Source organism: Pistacia vera, unplaced genomic scaffold (genome assembly GCF_008641045.1).
Source record: "Pistacia vera cultivar Batoury unplaced genomic scaffold, PisVer_v2 Contig737, whole genome shotgun sequence".
Lineage (NCBI taxonomy): Eukaryota > Viridiplantae > Streptophyta > Magnoliopsida > Sapindales > Anacardiaceae > Pistacia > Pistacia vera.
Genome location: NW_022196598.1, coordinates 432502 through 451340, shown reverse-complemented (window position 1 = coordinate 451340; position 18839 = coordinate 432502). Strand labels below are relative to the sequence as shown.

General features: G+C 36.6%; 1 protein-coding gene across 1 annotated transcript; it reads right to left on the bottom strand.

Annotated features, from left to right (window-relative positions):
* Window positions 1–3673: 3673 nt before the first annotated feature.
* On the bottom strand, window positions 3674–12285 carry LOC116115327 (kinesin-like protein KIN-UC). The gene is made up of 21 exons (XM_031401486.1): window positions 11963–12285; window positions 11212–11312; window positions 10868–10990; window positions 10334–10519; window positions 10010–10231; window positions 9759–9915; window positions 9468–9617; window positions 9117–9205; window positions 7788–8129; window positions 7468–7602; window positions 7025–7330; window positions 6512–6691; window positions 6158–6277; window positions 5873–6001; window positions 5659–5797; window positions 5466–5558; window positions 5126–5251; window positions 4726–4851; window positions 4385–4528; window positions 4171–4299; window positions 3674–3873 (listed from the first exon to the last, which is right to left on the bottom strand). The coding sequence occupies exons 1-21, from the start codon at window positions 12174–12176 to the stop codon at window positions 3728–3730; spliced, it is 3357 nt and encodes a 1118-aa protein (XP_031257346.1). The 5' UTR covers window positions 12177–12285; the 3' UTR covers window positions 3674–3727.
* Window positions 12286–18839: the final 6554 nt, after the last annotated feature.

Sequence of the window (18839 nt, the reverse complement as noted above, 5' to 3'; positions counted from 1 at the left end):
CCTGGCGTGTACTGCCTGATTCATCTCATCTTCTTCCCACCTTATCTAAATCACTGTTCTGGCCAATGCGTCTTCCATTGTGGTGTAGCTAAGCTTTGTCATCTCTTTGTATAACTCTCTATCCGAGAGGAGACCTTTCCTGAAGGCATCCACGGCTGTCTCGAGGTTACAATAAGGGATGAAAATTTTCTCTTTGTTGAATCTGTTGACATACTCTCTCAGTGGCTCCCTCATTCTCTGGTATACTCTGTATAGATCAGTCGATAGTTTCTCGGGTTTTTTGCTGTTGGCGAATTACTCCACGAAGGTATCGGTAAGCTATGCGAATGAGTCGATGGAACTGTTCGGGAGATTGGTGTACCACTGAACTGTTGGACCAGATAAGCTTGAACCAAAACTCTAACACATGCAGGCTTCCCTCGGCCCTTGGGGTATCGACATAGTGGACATTCGCTGCTTGTACGAGGCTATGTGATCATCTGGGTCGGTTGTGCCGTCATAGGGCTTCATGCCAGGGATAGCAAATTTATGGGGCATGTCGGCTAGGGAGATCGCATCTACAAAAGGAGAATCGGCATAGCAGTGGGGCCTGCTCTTTTTGGTGGGGATCGGCATTCCTGGTATGCACCTTATCACTGCCTCTACATCAGCCAGTCTCTTGGCCAGAATCTATTCCATGGGAGAGGGTGATACCACTAGGTCATCCCGTTTGACTTGGTCGGCCATTGCATTCGGCAAATTTTGTTGAGTCATTCCGCGTGGTGTAGCCTGGTGGATCATTCCTTCATGTATCATCTGGTAGCTTGGATCACCGTTCATTCCCTCCAGTTGGATGACTCCCATTGTAACTGATCGAGTGTTTCGCCCTACATGAATAGTTAGGGGGGTTGTTTGGTACTTGCTCGGTCCGTCAAGATGGTTTGGTTTGGGTGGCCGTTTGACCTGTAAGGGTGAGCTGAGCTGAATGAGTTTTGTGTAGGGATGGTTGACTGGAGGTGAGGTGGGATGGCTAGGATGGGTGGTTCTTGTTGGAGTGGGTTTTCTGTCACTGGACACCTTGATCTTGTGATTGAGGTGGTTCGGCCAAGCGGGGTTCTGTTGGCAGATCTTTTTCTCCATGGGTCAGGACTGAATCGTCGACCACCGACAAACATAGTTGATGCGACCTTTTATCTGAGGCCACAGGTCTGGGCTCTGGGGTTTGGAGAGGTTGCATAGATAGAACCGAGGTGCGAAATCGATTGAGTGGTACCTGAGAAGGCAGAAGCTCAAGGTCATAAAACTGACTTACCTTCTCTTTCATAGACTGGTTTTCGACCTGATGGATGCGTTTTCGGTCCGGATGGCAGTGTTCTCAGCTTTCAGTGCAGCCACTTTATCTAAGTTCTGCTGCATAAGGGCAGTCAGAGCCTCCAGTTTAGCTTCAAGGCCGGGGTTAGCATTGTCAGAATTGTTAACCATGGAAACTTCCTTTACGTAGCAGGGTTTGTTGAACCGAATGATTGCTAGAGGCCCCACGGTGGGCGCCAAACTGTAGGCGTAAAAATCTACCTATACAGAAAGATGAACTAATCCTATGAGGTTGAGGCCACTAGCGATCTATTGTACCTGCACACGTAGAGAAGCAAACGTGAAGTGACAAAAAACACCGGGATAGTGTTTGCCGTAGGCACTCCAACGCTCAAGTCAGCAAGGCTGAAAGAGATTGATTTAGTGAGGGCTAGGGAGTAGAGAGGTTACCATAAGTCTAGTCGGGCACTACGACTACGACTGTAATGTGAAGTTCTCAAGTTAGAACTTCGGGGTCTGAAGGTGTAGTGTAATCTGCCTTGTGAAAGGGATGGCCTCTGTTTAAATAATGACTGTCTGGTCTCCCAATCTTGGTGGGATTGGGAGTTCTCGTAGCAATTCGTTTCCTCCCGGGATATATCCTTTGATCCCTTTATCCTGGCGTGAAAGAGAGTCCAAGTATGACTCTGACGTGGACCTTGGAGGAATTGGGATAGTAGTGGACTGCTTTGTTAGTGCTTGAGTAGGAATGTGATTCGTAGGAGACCGTGGGCTCTGAACTTGTCTGTGGGCCCAGGAGATGTACTAGGATTGGGAGGCTTGGATCCAGATGGTTTGGGCCAACTGTACTTCGTACCGCATGGGCCTCGTCTGGGGAATCAGGCTGCATTGGGACGGGGCCTAGGTTTTCCTCTTTGTCAGAAGTGTTATACTATTTGGGCCGAGGACAATTTGTGGCCCTAACACAGACCAACGCCCAAAAATTTCACCCAACAAGCAAGCTTTCCATTATTTAATTAACCGACTCTTCTTTCCCTTCTCAAAGCAAATACAACTAACAAAACTTCCAAGCATTTTTGAGATAACAGAACTCAACTCAACCGAAACATGCAAAATCCAAAAAAAGAAAGTTGTCATCGATTTCCAGATCACACTAAGCATTTTTTACAGTGGAAATACCTTTACAAAGCTTAAGCGAGGGAGAAAGGCGTCGTTGTCGTCAATTTCGAGCAAGGGAGGCGTCGTCATCGTTGATTTCTAACGAGGGAGAGAGGCGTTGTTGTCGTCGAGCAAGGGAGGTGTCGTTGTTGTCGATTTCCAGCGAGGGAGGTGTTGTCATCGTCGATTTCCAGTGAGGGAGGGAGAAGTCATCATCGTCGAGCAAGGGAGGTGTCATCATCGTCATCGTCATCGTCGATTGAGATTGAGACAGTGGTTGCAATTTCAAACTTGAGAGAGTGGAGTTGATTGAGATGGTGTTGCAATTTTTGAGAGGGCTCAAGTGGTTGCAATGTCAAGAGTGGTTGTGTGTGATTGCCTTTGGTGTTTTGCATAGAAAAACTTAAAAAGTATAGAGTTAGGGTTTTTTTTCATTTGAAACAGTGAACCAGTTTACCTGGTGGGCTGATTGGACTAGGCGGGTGGCACTGTTCATTCGGTTCAATGGCGGGTTAACATGATTTTTTTATTATAACCGGGTTTTATATTGGCTCGGATCGGACATAAGACCGGGTCCCAGTCGAACCGATTTGTTAGGGTCTCACATTGAAAGGGAAAAGGGTGGGCATATGGGTTATATAGGCATGGGTTATATAGGCTTGGGCACCCTCCCTTAGCAAGCCAGTTTTTTTTTGCAAGGAGAGTTCTACCCAAGCCCATGAAAAAACCCATGGCCCAGCCCAAATTGTTGAGTAATTAGAGTGGGTTCCCATCAATTAGTATCAGAGCATGATCGCGCCTATGTGGCAACGCACGCATGGCAGGCTGACCCGCGGCATGCTGACCTTGGGCCTGAGCTGCTACGCCGAGAAAGGGCATGGAGACCCGAGGGAAAAGGGATCCGCGTAGTCATCCAAGGGGTAAAGAGGCCGACAGGGGTAAAGAAGCCGACAGAGGTAAAGAGGCCTACGTGGACGTCAGTTACGGAAGCGTGATGGAATGTTAAGATCCCACATTGAAAGGGAAAAGGGTGGGCATGTGGGTTATATAGGCTTGGAAACCCTCCCTTGACAAGCCGATTTTCCAAGAAGAGTTATACCCAAGCCCATGAAAAACCCATGATCCAACCCAAATTGTTGAGTTATTGGAGTGGGTTCCCATCATGGTTGAACTGACCGGTCCGATCCGGGTTTTAAAACAGAGATTAACACGTAGTAAACTTGATTATATTACAGAAACAAAACTATCAGAATGCCACAATCTGTACATATTTTTGGTATTAAGCATGTACATCAGCTTGTAATTTCGGACTCAACTTCAGTGTCTTCTTCGCTAGGTTGCGGATATCTTCCCTACTTGATTCAACCGATATTCGTACAAGTTCCTTCGCCCCACCACTGGTTATGAAGTCTCTAGCATTGTCCTCTGCAAAGGGTAGTAGTTGATCAAGTTAACCATAATACAAGGTTTCCAGAAATTATATACGACATAATTAGAATTTAAACCAACCGTCTCTTCGAAGAGCGAGATCTGTCCCAAAACCTTTTTCTAGTTGATAAATTTTACATGAAACATTACCGGCTATGCTACGCATTAGCTAGTGCTCACATGTTACCATGAACTCATGATTAAGGAACCAAATAGATCAAGGACTAAGGAATTGGTGTGATTAAATCCTGACCATGACCAGGGAAAGAGGGGTCAAGCGCAAAAGCAACTTACCGTTTTGTGCTAAATGACAAAGGGCAAGCTCAACATGGCGCCGGGTTGAAGCTGAGTTGACATTAGAGTTGGAAATCAACCATTGGAGAGCACCATCGTCCATTAGAAGTGAACGCCCCTTTTTGTATCCTGCGATAACAGACATTCATCAGGATTTTGATGTGTAAAGATGATTAATAGCATACCTTATAAGAACAGGATAACAAGAGCAAACCATGAAAGATTCCTCGTGATTCACATTTTGCAAAGTTAGCCAATCCTCTAGCAATCTGTGCAATGACATCACCATTCCCACATTTCACCATTTCCAGAAGTGCTTTGATGGCTCCATCTTCTTTCAGCATGACGTGTAATTTTTCTATCACACAAAATAAATCTCACATCAATATACTTGATCTCCATTTGTTTTGGTGAAAGACAATCAGGAAAATCAGTTCATCGACCATATATTGATTCAGCATGTACCATTTTTAGATATTAGTGTTCAGAGTAAATAACTACATGACTTAATGAAAGATGTTCGACAAGGTAACTACGGAATCACTTTCAGCTTACCATTTCCGCAAAGATTAGCAAGTGCACCAGCTACCATTCTAAGAGTTTGTGGATCATCAGTTCTGGCTGCTGTCTTTGCTAGTAGCTGAGCACCTCCTCTGCTCATTATTAGGCCTTGGTTCATCTCTGAGAATATTTGAAAAAATATATATATTAATGAAACTTCAGTTTATTATATTGGTCATCACCATGAAAGGTACTACTGTTATTAATCTACAATATGGAGAAGCAAAGGAGAAGCTGATGCAGCGTTGGCTTTGCTATGATGAAGTGAAGAATTTGTATTGCTATGTCTAGTTCGCAAAAGCAATCAAAGTAGAAGGGGAAAAAAAATAAGGGATAGGTAATTATTATATGTTATAGGAAAGAAAAAAAAAAAAAAAAAAAAAGTCATGATTACCATTCATTGCCAAATTGGCAATTGCACCAGAAGCCACTCTAAGAATAGTTGTATTTTGGGATGATCGTAGCAGCAAAAGTAAAGCATCTAAACCACCTTCCTCCACTATTTTCTCTTGATTAATATCTGAAAGGAGAAAGAACCTTAACTGATGCCAATTGTTGAACCAAGAAGTACAGGAGGATAGAAGTGCAAATCGATAAACTATAACATTTCCATGCAGTTTCAAATGAAGCTAGAAGGAAGCAAAATTGCGAAAAAGAGTTGCAGATACACATGTTAAATAAAGAGGGAAATGGCCCCAATTTATTTACGTACTTCTTACAGGCAAGTAACCTACCTTCAGCAGCAAGATTGGCAACCACTTTCACAGCATGGATTTGCACATCTGGATCTTCAGATGTTAACAACTGTAATATCTTCGGAAGCCCAACTGCATTTGCAAAGCCAAAGAGCTTGTAAATTAATATATCTGTCAGTGAAGTCAAGGAAAAAAAAGGTTCATTATGTATAATATATAACATAGAACTTGCCTTCGTCACATATCTTTGCAATCGTGGCCCTTTGACCAGATTGCATATCCCTCGATGGATTTGACCTGTGTAAGCCAATTGGGGTCACAGCTCCCGAAGATCCTTTACTGATGTAATCCTTTGCGTATGGTTTCTTGTCCTGTAAAATACTATAATGTAAGACCATGTCCGAATTAAACCCAATGCTAGGTAAGAAAATGCAAAGAAATTTCACCTCAAAATCATCTTCATTTTCTGGTGCAGTCTTCTTTAGTTTGACCAGCTCATATTCCAAAGCCTTCCTCTGCTTCTCTTCAACTAGAAGTCTTTGCCTTGCACCTTGGATCTCTTCACTCAGTTTTTCCTTCATAATTCCAATTTTTAAAAAAACAAATAGATCATTAATTATTCAAGTTGACAGAAAGTGGTAGTTCACACGACTATAAGCCAAACAGAATAAATTTGCGAATCGAAGAAAAAACTTTTAACCAAGTCCAGATGGTTTATATGTCAAGCATACCTTCTCTTCAAGTAAATTTTTACATTCTGATTTCAAGGATTGAAGCTCATTAACAGTAGATTCATGCAGCTGATACATTTCCGGTAACTTCACCCGAAGTTCATCGATCTCATTCTGCCCCTGGGGTTCAACAGATAATGAAATTTATAGTTAAATTAATGAGTCTGCAGTATAAGTGAATTGATTCCACGAGTCAGAAATTTGCGAGCTCTACAAACGATGAAATAAAGACAAGAAGAGTGAATATTATAACTGCTGTTCTCACAGCAAAGGCATTGATGAGACAGGAGCTAATCTAAGAATTCAAATATCATGTTTTACTCATCCAAATATAGGTCAAGTGATTAAGTTAACCTGCTCTGAGTTCTGATAATCATTCAGAAGCTTCTTTGTCAGGTCCAACTCTTCTTGTGCCCCTTCAAAACAGGCATGCTCATCCTCTAATTTCTTATTCAGCTCTGCTATTTTCTTCTCATACAACTGAGTAGTGTCGGCAAGTGCCTTCTGATATGTAGAATTTTCAACCTCATATTGCTGTTATAAGAGAAAACAAAATTTAGTCCACGCTGATGTTGCTGAAACTCGGCAAAATAAATAGGATCTCAGATATCAATTAAAAAAAAAAAAAAAAATGAATTGTCAATACACATGGTAGGAAGAGCAATATACATTATACCATCAAATTTTAATATGAAAATTTAACACACACAAATTTTAATCCTGCAGTTGACAATCATCAATGAAGATGAGCCAAGAATAGTTATGTCCTCAAATAAAATATTTATCGAACTTATATATTTGGATATGTACAACGTTAAATATGTGTTTAAGTCAAAGTGCTGAGCAATCAATTTGTAATTTAAATACCTTAATCGACTTTTGGTGATCATCCATCCCCTTCTTCATTATATTGAGCTGTTCCCCGGTACTTTCAGACCGGGCACACTCAATGTCCAGCTGCCTAATTAGTTCTGCTGTTTTCTTCTCATACATCTTAATTGTCTTCTCATGATCATTCACCAGCTTCTTCATTACATCAAGATGTTCTTCAGCACTTTCAGAGCGGGCACACTCAATGTCTAGCTGCTTCATTAATTCTGATATTTTCTTCTCATACATCTGGGTGGTGTCAGCCAGTACTTTCTGATATGTAGAATTTTCAAGCTGGTGTTGCTACTAACAGAGAACAGCATAAAAAATTCATGTAGGTCAAAATTCTTTCATAAAATATATACAGGCACACACTAAATAAATAAAGTCTTTCACACATCAAGGAAGCAAAACATAAGTCTTTTCAAAGAAGAGAGTACCTTGCTATGTTTCAAACTTGTTTCTAGTTGTGAAACCTTATCATGCATCAAGTTGTTGTGATCTTTTTGACGGTTTAATTCACTTAAGAAGTCTTTCATCTCCAGATCTAGTTGAGCATTTTCCTTCTCCAGTAACTGAACAGAACAAGGGATTAGAGATGAAAGGATACCATTGAAAGAAACACTCAAATACAAAACTAATACCAAAATATATAATTTGAAAAAAGTGACAGGATTTTTTGAGAAATTGAGCAAAGCCCTGGGGGTAAAATAAAATTTGGTTGATGAGAGCACAACAATATTTGAGGAGAAAAAGCTACCTCACACCTTGAGGCTAGGTTTTTCCTTGCTTCATCATAACAGTCTTGACACTCCCTGCACTGCTTTTCATACTCATACTTGTCATTTTCTCTCAACTTCTGTTGCCTTTCAATTTCTGCAGTAAGATGTTCTACTTGAGTGACTAGGTTGTTTTTTTCTTTATCATAGGAATTGCGACACCCTCTAAGCTGTTTTTCTAATTCATTCTTGTCATTTTCCTGGACCTTCTGTTGCCTTTCAATTTCTGCAGTAAGCTGGTCTACTTGAGTCTCAAGTTTCCGGCATAAACTTTCATAATCATACTCTTCTTTAAGCTTTACCATGTTTACTATTTTCATTGCCTGAAAGAGTAAAATGTAATTAGTCTGCCTTGTTATAAATTCTGTCAAACAAGTACATAATTAGCATTAAAATCAGTGAACCACATTTTTTTCCATCCACAGTTTAGGCACAGGCTTAGAAACTACGAAACAAGACAGCTCCTAGATAAATTAATAAATAAACAAGAACCAGTTATAAAAGGGTCAGTTGTAAGAAAACCATAATTCCCTTTCAAACCACAAAAAAAAAAGAGTAACTAATTTATACACAAAAGAAAAACCATCCACAATGGGAATGCTGAGGACTGCAAAAATAATTGGAGAGAAGAACTTGGCTAGGCTCGACAAGTGACAGAAGCCAACTATGTAACAGTAAACATCCAGATGTTTTTTTTTTTTTAATATCCCTGTACATAATTACCTGCTCTCAGTTCTCTTATTCCTGCTACAGTTTGGTTCACTTCTATAGTCAAGACATATAAAATGTTACAGTTACAGTTGTTTTCCAAAGGAAAGCAACACATGCTTTCCAATAATAGTAACAACATGATGATGACAATGACAATGCTGGTGATAACAATTCTAATGCATGATTCACACTGATTCTTCTCATCATCAAAAGTCTATTCAATCCAAGAATAGATGTAAAAGGGAAAGATACAAAGAATTTAAGTAGGAAACATCTTAAGACCAAAAATAATAGAACCACAAATTGGATGCATGATTGTAAGTGGAAGATCGAAGCATAGTAAAAGTAATATCTGGAGTGGGTAAAAAGGTTTGTCTGTGACCAACCAAAAACATATTGAAAGCCGCCAACTAGCTTAGCTGGTGAAGTTTTTTAGCATCATATCTAGGATTTTTGGAGGACAGCTAGGTAGTATGTTACAAAATGCCAGCCCCTCCTCCCGCTTTATTGTTGTGTAGCACAGGCAATAGACCACCAAAAAAAGTACACCGACAAGAAAATTCTAAAAATAAACTTTTGAACTCTATTATTGAACTTACCCTTTGTCCAAACATTATAGTGCTTGTGGTCTCTGCATGATGACGTGCAGACGGGCCAATTGTTACTATCAGTGAAGTCCTTGCAGAACCTATTAAATTAATGATAATATTCAGTCAGATGGTTAAAAGAAAAGAAGTTCACATAAATAATACAACAATGTGATATACAGATAAAACACTAAATGTGGAAGGTTTACTTAAAAGATATGTAAACTATAAATGTAATTAGTATAAATAAAAGTCTTATTAAATGATTAAATAATATACCAAAGTAGAAAAATATATGCTCTCATACCATATGAACAACTTAATAAAAGAAACAAACCGAAATGTAAGGATTTTTTAGATGACCTCCAAAAGAATCCCGAAGCAATCTTGTCAACTTAGAATCCCTTGTAGGTATATGTGGACTGTTCTCAGCCAATGCATTTATACATTTTCCAAGGGACGTAAGAGAAAGATTAATGAACTTAGCCTCTTCAAGCAAGGCACCTTCGCTGCCTGTGACATGAGAAAATAGTCATGGAAGCTCTTCAAGGCTAATAAAATAAAAACAAGATTCCAATTGTAAAATTATATACTTTGAAACTGGTGTAACTAAACATAGGTATAGATATCAATATAGAAGTAGTAAAGAAATACCAGATTTGTCTATTCTTTCAGACCCTGCGAGATCTACAATCAGCAACTTGCTTTTTCTAACCATAGGTATGCTGCTACCTAGTAAATCAGTTCTTGTGTCTTGCCGTTGAGAAGTAATTTCATTTACATTTTCCTGGATAGATCTTCGAACATAAACCTATAAGACAAACAAAGGTTAGATATTTAAGAAGTTCAGATTTGTGTTGTGCTGAAAAAAAGAACGTAATGAATTACTCATTACAGATGCTTACCATTAGAATTGCATGGCTGCGTGAAGATTCAGTATTGAGCTTTGTGTTGGCTGCATGACGATTTGCTTCACCAACTTGCAGGAGCTCTAAAAAATGATCAAGATCTCGAACTTTAACTACTGTTGCACCAGGCAACGAGACTTCTCCGGTCTTGGAGTCTTCATAAATTGGGATATTAATCTTTGCTGGAGTAAACAAATCTTGTATGGATTCCATGTATAACTGGAGGAGAAATAAGAATTAATAGTGAAAGAGTGATAATCCATCAGGAAACAAAGATTACTAGCCATTTCATTGCATAAGCAATGGCCAACAAGATGATACCTGCACATATGAGACTTCAACACTATCAGAGGTAAGGGAAGTACAGGCAATAACGTCTTCTAAAGCTCTAACCATAATACCACGTTCAGATGCATCTTCTTTACCCAGTCTACCAACTGTGTAAGTTTTGCCAGTACCTGTTTGACCGTAGGCCATGACTGTCCCATTATATCCATCCAATACACTCTGCAAATGTCGTCAAAATTTCCCATAGACAATTAACATGCCATCTAAATCTGCTCAAAACTAATTTCTTGTGAACAATGAGAATGTAGAGTAAATGGTGGATTCAAATTGACCAATTTAAAATTAGAAAGATCTGTAAATTACATAAAAAAGAGAACACAAATGAAAAAATGATAAGAGAATTTGTAAATGTAAAACAAAACTTAGCACTGACAAAGACTTACTGGAAGCCAGGCACAACTTAGATTCTAAATCTAATCTATGATGAATACTTCAGCATTGAGATACCCAAAAAGTTGCATTTCGATCATCCTTATTGTTGCAATTCAAAACCTATTAGCAACTTACCTCAACTACAGGTTTTGCCACTACTTCATAGACACGCCTTTGAGAGGCAGTTTCAGTAAAAACTTCATCAAATCTGTAAGACTCGCTGCTCCAGTTGTTTTTCCTCAACTTCAATCGCTTCAGCTACATGAAAAAATACATTTATAAATAAGTTCAGTTAACCCGTACATCCCAACGGATGCTACAGGAAGAAGTTTAATAAAACACATTTGACTGACAGAGACAGAGAAAACTGTCATTTATAAGGATAACATATCAGCCAAACCAAAAATTTCCAGTTTTTCACCAACTGGAATTTTTTTTCTCTTTTCTTATGTAATTTCTTAATGTTGCAGATAAATCACCTCAGGCTGCAGCTCCACAAAATCAGCAAAATCAGCATCCAAGATCAGGTCCTCAGCATTTCTTGGTCGAATTCTGACAGCAACCCTTACCCTTCCAGAATCTGTGGTAAAGTAAAAAAAAAATAAACATCACAAATAGAAAATGGAATCTAACTTTTGCAACTCGCACATGAAAATAGTATTTAGATCAGTTTTTACAAAGAATTGAAGGTTTTTCAACCCACTATGGCCATCCGGTAACGATAACACCTATTTTCTTATGTACTGTGGCTTAGTGCTTGGTTCTTTTCAAACCAAAAAAGCTCCAAAAAAGCAAGGAAAATAATACAGAGAACACAAAAGCCAACAGCACCGTTTTACACTTAGGCCATGTTACACTAGAAATCACCCAAAATCAAATCCTAATATTCTAACCCACTTCCACGTTGCATTCTTCCAAGAAAATCACGAAACAAAAATGAACCCACACCTTCAAATAGCCACTTAAATTCACCAAAACAAAATTTGAACAAGTAAAACAAAAATTCCCTGAAATCCCAGTACTCTTAAAATGGCCCTAAAGCAAAACAAAAACAAACAAATGTAACCAAAAGCTAGAAACTTTACATCACCAAAAGTAAAAAGATTATAAGAAGTACGTGAAACCCCATTTCACCAAAATTCCAAAAAAAAAAAAAAAAGAAGAGAAACCACAACATAACATAAAAAACAAAACTTTCTATATAAAAAAAGGAGGGACAGAAAGAGCAACCTTCATCATTGTTGTTGTTGTTAGAAAGAGTACGAGAATTGGGAGTGACAGAACGTCTAGAAGAAGAGGTTCTTTCTTTAGACGAACGAGGAGGAGCAGAGTGTAGATTAGAAGGTCCATTGTTCAAGCTTTTGGACAAAGAATGCGAAGGAATGTGATTATGTTGAGGTTTTTCAGAAGCCGGTGCTCTCTGAGTTGCTCTCGGAGTAGCCATCGAAATTGAAATGGGGGAGAAAGAACATTAAGTGTTGGCGTTAGAAGAGAAAGTGTCAAAAGCCGTTGAAGAAGAGGAAGTTTGGAACATAAAGAAACATTAAAACTGAGAGTTGTTGAGGCCAGCACGATAGTCGATAAACACAAAAGAGAGAGATAAAATGGTTCCCGCGTTGTGTAGAGTTGTGTTGTCTGTTGTTTGTTGTTGTTGTCAATGGTTGTAACGTTGGGACGGCAATTAGAATCAGTTGTCGAGTTTATGATATGATATGCAATCAACTTTATTACATTATACGGAGTAAGACTCAAGGTTGTAAGATTTTTCTTTTTTTTTTTTTTTCTTTTTTTTCAAGTTTTGCAACTTTGTTTGATCATTATTGACTCGGTAAAGTTTCATAAAATCTGTTAAAAGATTGTGTTTGCTGTATTCTCTTTAGTTATATCGAAAGATCAAACTCGATTTGGCAATATAATATAAATGAAACCATAATTGGTGGCCTTATGATAAAAGAGTAAAGAATTAATGAGTCTCTTTTAATAGTAAAAAAATAAAAAGATGATCTAATATAATCTTTTAAATAGAAGGATCTAATATATTCTTTGAGTTCGAGTTTTTACGACTTCTAATAGAGATGCCTATTAGACCTCTCATTCGATTGATAGTTTTAAAGTTCTAGAGAATTAACACCCTCTCATAAAAAAACAAAAAATATATATATAATGGAAATGATTCTCATCCATCAGATTTCGCTGATCAAGATTTTGGAATAAATATACGGACTCTGAGTTGGGGGGGCTTAATCATAATAATTTCACCATTTTAATCAAAATAAATATACTGATGGGATGTATAATGTACTAAGTGCATGTCACATGCCACGCAATGCAACAAATGCACTGCCAATTATTGAATACGAAGCAACCATGCCGCATTGCTCTTAAAAAGGACTCATTTTCTTTTTTGGAAAATAATATAGTTACAAAAATGAGCACACCAAATTCATGTCATCTCATAATCTTGATCATCGATTAATTATGAGTTAATATTAATTAACGGTTGGGATTATGTCACGTCATTCAGTGCATAAATTCGGTGTACTCATTTCGATAACTATAGCATTACTCTTTTTTTTTTTTTTCTTTTGTGGGTTAAGGTTCCATCCCAATTTAAACAAATAGGGTCTTGAAATATTAGCTTGCTTCATAGAAAAGAGAAAACGAGGTATTCTCACATGAGGTTTAACGAAATTCCAAGTTGATACTTTTAGTTACATTTATTTTAGATTCTCATCCTTGAAGTAACGTCGTTTCCTTTATTTTAACATATTTTCAACTTTTTACTATAGTGCGGTGCACATAAACGGCACTTTCTTTGACAAAAGATGAGCTTATGTTAGCAAAAAGCGACTCACTTTAATAGCGTCCAAGTTGACCATTTTTTTGTTTTTTCCAATTGATTGTGAAGCCCAAAATAACTTTCGAGACCACTTGGACTTCTCACAATCTCTTTTACAAAATTCACACTTTTACTTGTTGTTTTCAACCATCTCCGACAATTATTAACAATGTTAGTTTAAAAATAAGAATTTGAAATAAATACAACCAAAGATATAAATTTGAAATTTCGTTAAACCTCACATGGGAATTTGTCGTGCACTCCATCTGAAAATTTGTGATATAAATCGAATAGTAAAGGGGAAGGGGGTAGGGCACACGATGTGGCCTACACATTTTAATGACAACGAGAACGGTCTTCTTTTAAGTTTATGCAATAACTTTTTGGTCACAATTTCCTGGCATTGATTGACACTTTTGTCATAATTTTGATATTATTTCAATACAAATTTAGATCACTTCTTTTATTGCTAAATTATTCAAAATGTACTTCATAATCAATGTTCTATTATTATTGTTATTATACTTTTGCTTTTTCTCATTTTATGTTAATATTGGCCCCATTTATAGTTGGGAAACAATAACACCCAAATCTGTATTACAATAGGATAAAAAAAATTGAATCCTTCTAAAGTTATATTCATAATTTACATTACATTTTATGCTAACTTAACACAGAAAATATTCTTTACAAAAATAGCACTTACAAATATTAAAATCTTTTTTTTCCTTTTTTAATCCCATATTGTAAAATTCATCATAATTGAAGAGATAAACCCATTTAATTAAATTTAATATTAACTTTATTAATATGCCTTAAACATTTCAATGAATTTTAAAACCTATTAAATATTCTTTATTAGGAGGTTTTTCAACTCTTTTTTTTTTTTTTTTAATGAGTGGTTTGATAATCTTGTGCGGTTTTTTATAATTTTAAATATTTTAACATCATTTCAATGTTCCATATTTAACAATCTCTTAAAGAAGCAAGAAATTTAACCCTAGTTAACATCATAGGATTGGTTTGACGGTTAAAGAGGTTTGTTTCCTTCCTTGAGTTATTAGATTCAAACCTTGATTCCACCAACTATAATAACATCGTGACTTATCTAACCTTTTAGACTTGTAAAGTGTTCAATGAATCTCAAAATTAGTTGAAGTACACATAATCTTATCCGAACACCTGGTTATGGAAAAAAAAAAACCCCTAGTGCTCTATTTAGTAATAAAATATTAAAATAATCTTATGAATCCTTAATCCTGTAACTGTCAGAACTGAAAACAATAACAGGCACAGGCTCAAGTGACATTCCACCAAGACTCTTTTATTTCAGGTATTTTGGCTTTATATTCTTCAAATGCTCTTCTTCTGAAACAAAAACATTTTATATTTATTTTAGCAAATCATATATTAATCCCCTTTTGGAGTCTTATAAATGTGGTTGAGTGAGAACTTAAAAGGATAAGTTGGGTTAATATAATACGCGGAGAATTTCTATAATATATAATAGATGTTTACAGTGTATTTGGTTAAGTTATAGAAGAGATTTGTGATTATTTGATAAGATAAATTTTTCAAGTATCATAAATTGTCAACTCTTGTTTATTGTTAGACTTACATTGGATTAATTAAATCTTGATAATATTGAATTCTCTGGTACAAGAGAAAAATAGTAAATAAATTATGAATTAAAATGTTGGACGTTGTCAGAGAATCAGATAAAGAATCCAACATTTTCCTATTTGCTTTCCTGTCTCTTTTGTTGTATTCACTTGGCCGGCTGACAAGCTGAAGTGAAAAGCACCTCAACTTTTTACTCCCGTTTTCTGGCTTTTCCATTTTGTTCACAATGCCGACATTTGCAAAGCCACACACTTATTCACATGCTTCCCAAGTCACTATCATTTGGAAGAAAAATGTATCCTTATAAAAACTTATACAAAGAGGATTACAAAATGACGTCAGTAAGAAGAAAAAAAAAAAAAATAGAATGAGAGAAATCATGAAAATCAAGGATGGAGATTGTCTTTGTATGTCCTCTTTATATTTGTCTTTATAAAACTAGCATTGCTCTATTTGGAATTCAATAATACTATGCATACGCTCTCTCTTACAAAGAGAGAGCGTATACACTGACGTGGTACGCCTCTCTTACAAAGAGAGAGTGTACGCACTAACATGGTACGTGGGTCATGCTTCTTAATCCCCCAAAAAAAAAAAAATTACAACTGTAAAAGCAAAACTCGCGATAATCCTAAACCAAATTCCCTCCCCACTTTCATCTTCATCCTAAATCAAATTCTCTCCAAAATTTGATTTACCTTAACTATCAAAATTTGTAATTCCTCTAATCAAATCTTTAGCTGTGAAAGAATGCCCACGAGTTCCTACTCAGGATTATAAACCTTTGGACATAATAGAACGATGTCCTAATTAATATCGCCTAGAAGGTGAACCCGAAGCTGGTAGGGAAGGCCCTGCCCCTTAGTTAGCTCTTAGTTTTTGTGTTCAATAGGTGGGGGAGGAAAGGAAACGACATATTGATTCCATTTATTCAATTTAGCAACCTAATTTTTCGATTGAAAAAAACGATAGATTGATTATGGAGGAGTCGAACCCCCTTACCTTTGACACTAGCAACCAGCTAACAACCCGCCCTCCACTTCCTCTTTTCACTTACTTCTGGCCTTAGATACTTCAACTTTCAAAGAGATCCCTGGAGGAACCAAAGGAGGAAGCAAGCTAGGTGTTGAACTGATTCGAATCTTGGACTTCGACCAGATCTTGGTTTGTCGAAGTTCTTTGTTGTAAAGGATTTGAAGTTGTTACTAATGTTCGATGTTTCGTCCTCACATCTTTTTAGCAAGTAGTGTTTTCACTCTGGGAACAAAAGTTGCACTACCATTTTACATTCTCATGGTTTTTGCTCCTAAAGCTGAACTAGTATGCTTTCTGTGTTTATCTAGTAACTTTACTTCAATTTTGTACCCTTCTCATAATTTTCTGAAGTTCTAATGTTTCATTCCCAGATCTTTATAGCTAGTAGTGTTTTTACTCTGGGAACAGTAGTTGTGCTGCCATTCTACACTCTTATGGTTTTTGCTCTTAAAGCTGAACTGGTATGTTTTTTGTGTTTACCTAGTAACTTCACTTCAATTTTGTATTCTTCTCCTAACTTTCTATTTCTTTTTGAGTTAATAGTGAATTTGTGATTCATCCGTAACTATGACTTATTTAGAAGTTTCTTACAAAATTTGTGAATTCATAATATTATTTGAGACTACGAGCTATGCTTTACAAGTACATTGCTTTCATTGAAATTACTTGATGATCTGGATAGTTTATAGTGTATATGTTAGTGGGCTTTTGTTTACTGTATAAGGAAATTTCAAAGCGTAGAAAGAAAATAAAAAAGATGTGTTGTATTTGTTAGGGAGTTGTAGAAGAAATCCCTTTTATGTGATTCAATCCAGGCTATTGCATCAATTATGTTGGAGTAGGACCACTTGTTTCAGGACCATTCTTTTTTCCTAAAAGCAAAATTGTATCGGGTTTTACATAGAATTATGTTTTTGACAGAATTTATCTTTTAGTAATATATCATTGAATGTCGATGTGTGCTAATTAGGGAGCAAATGTTTGACAAAATGTACCTTTTATTTAGGGTATTCTATTTACATCAAAATACCAAAGAGGGAAGAGTGCAGTAAAAAAAAATTTAGAGAACTCTTCCTCTCAAATCAATGTCGTTGAGGTAATTTTCACTTTATAATCCCTTTTTATTCAGTATTATATGGTTTAAGATTTTTTTAATGGTATTATGTCTTCCCATTTTTAAGTACTATTATATTCTAATTTTGTCTATCATAATACCAATTTATTAGGATAATAATAAGCAAGAAATTGAAGATACAAGAATTGTAGAAGATTTTCTGGAGCCTAAGCCTGGAATGATTTTTTATTCATTTGATATGCTTTTCCAAGACTACAAAGGCTATGGGAATAAAATGGGTTTTGAAGTCATCATAAGATCTTCAAGAAAAAGAGATAATGGAGAGTTGAAATATGCAACACTGTCTTGTTCTTGTAAAGGGAAGTAGAATAGCGTTTGTAGAAATGCCATTAAAATGCAACCAAGGACAAAAACTGATTGTAAAGCTCGAATCGGTGCTTCTGTACGTTCTGATGGGAAATGGAAAATATGTTTAGTTGTCTTGGATCATAACCATGAACTCTATAGTCCTGGCAAAATTAGATTTTTTAAGAGCAATCAAAAAATACAACCGTACATGAAAAGGAAGCTTGAAGTGAATGATAGGACTGAGATTAGGCCAAATAAAAATTTTAATTCCTTGGTAGTTGAAGCAGGCGGTGTTGAGAATTTGTCTTTCTTATAGAAAGATTGTTTAACTATATTGAAAAAGCTAGGAGGCTACGACTTGGTGGTAGAGATGCTAATGCAATTCAAAAATATTTTTTGAAAATGCAAAATGAGAATTCTAATTTTTTCTATATAATGGATTTAGATGAAGAGGGTCGATTAAAGAATGTTCTATGGGTGGATGCAAGGAGTAGAGCTGCATTTAAAGAATTTGGTGACGTTGTGACATTCAACACAACATATTTGACTAACAGGTATGATATGTCATTTGCTGTTTTTGTTGGTGTTGATCATCATGACCATTTAACATTATTAGGCTGTGGGTTAATCTCCAATGAGGACACATGGACATTTGTATGACTTTTTCAATCTTAGCTTGCATGTATGTTGAATTGTGCTCTGAAAGCAATAATCACTGATCAAGATAGGGCAATGCAAAAAGCAATCGAAATTGTGTTTCCTAGTACACGACATAGATGGTGTTTGTGGCATATAATGAAGAAATTGCCTGAAAAGTTGAGAGGTTATAGCCAATATGAACCTATCAAGTTTTCTTTGCAAAATATTATGTATGATTCATTGACACATGAAGAGTTTGAAGAATGTTGGAATTGTTTCATTGACAAACACAACCTCCAGGCCAATGAATGGTTACTTGGGCTGTATAATGAACGACGGTGTTGAGTGCCGGCATTTGTGAAAGATACTTTTTGGGTAGGTATATCTACTACCCAACATAGTGAAAGTATGCATGCATTCTTTGATGGATATATTAATTCAAAAACCACGTTAAAACAATTTGTGGAACAATATAATAATGCATTGTGTGATAAAGTGGAGAAAGAAAATGAGGCTAATTTTAAATCTTTCAAATTATAGATTCCTTG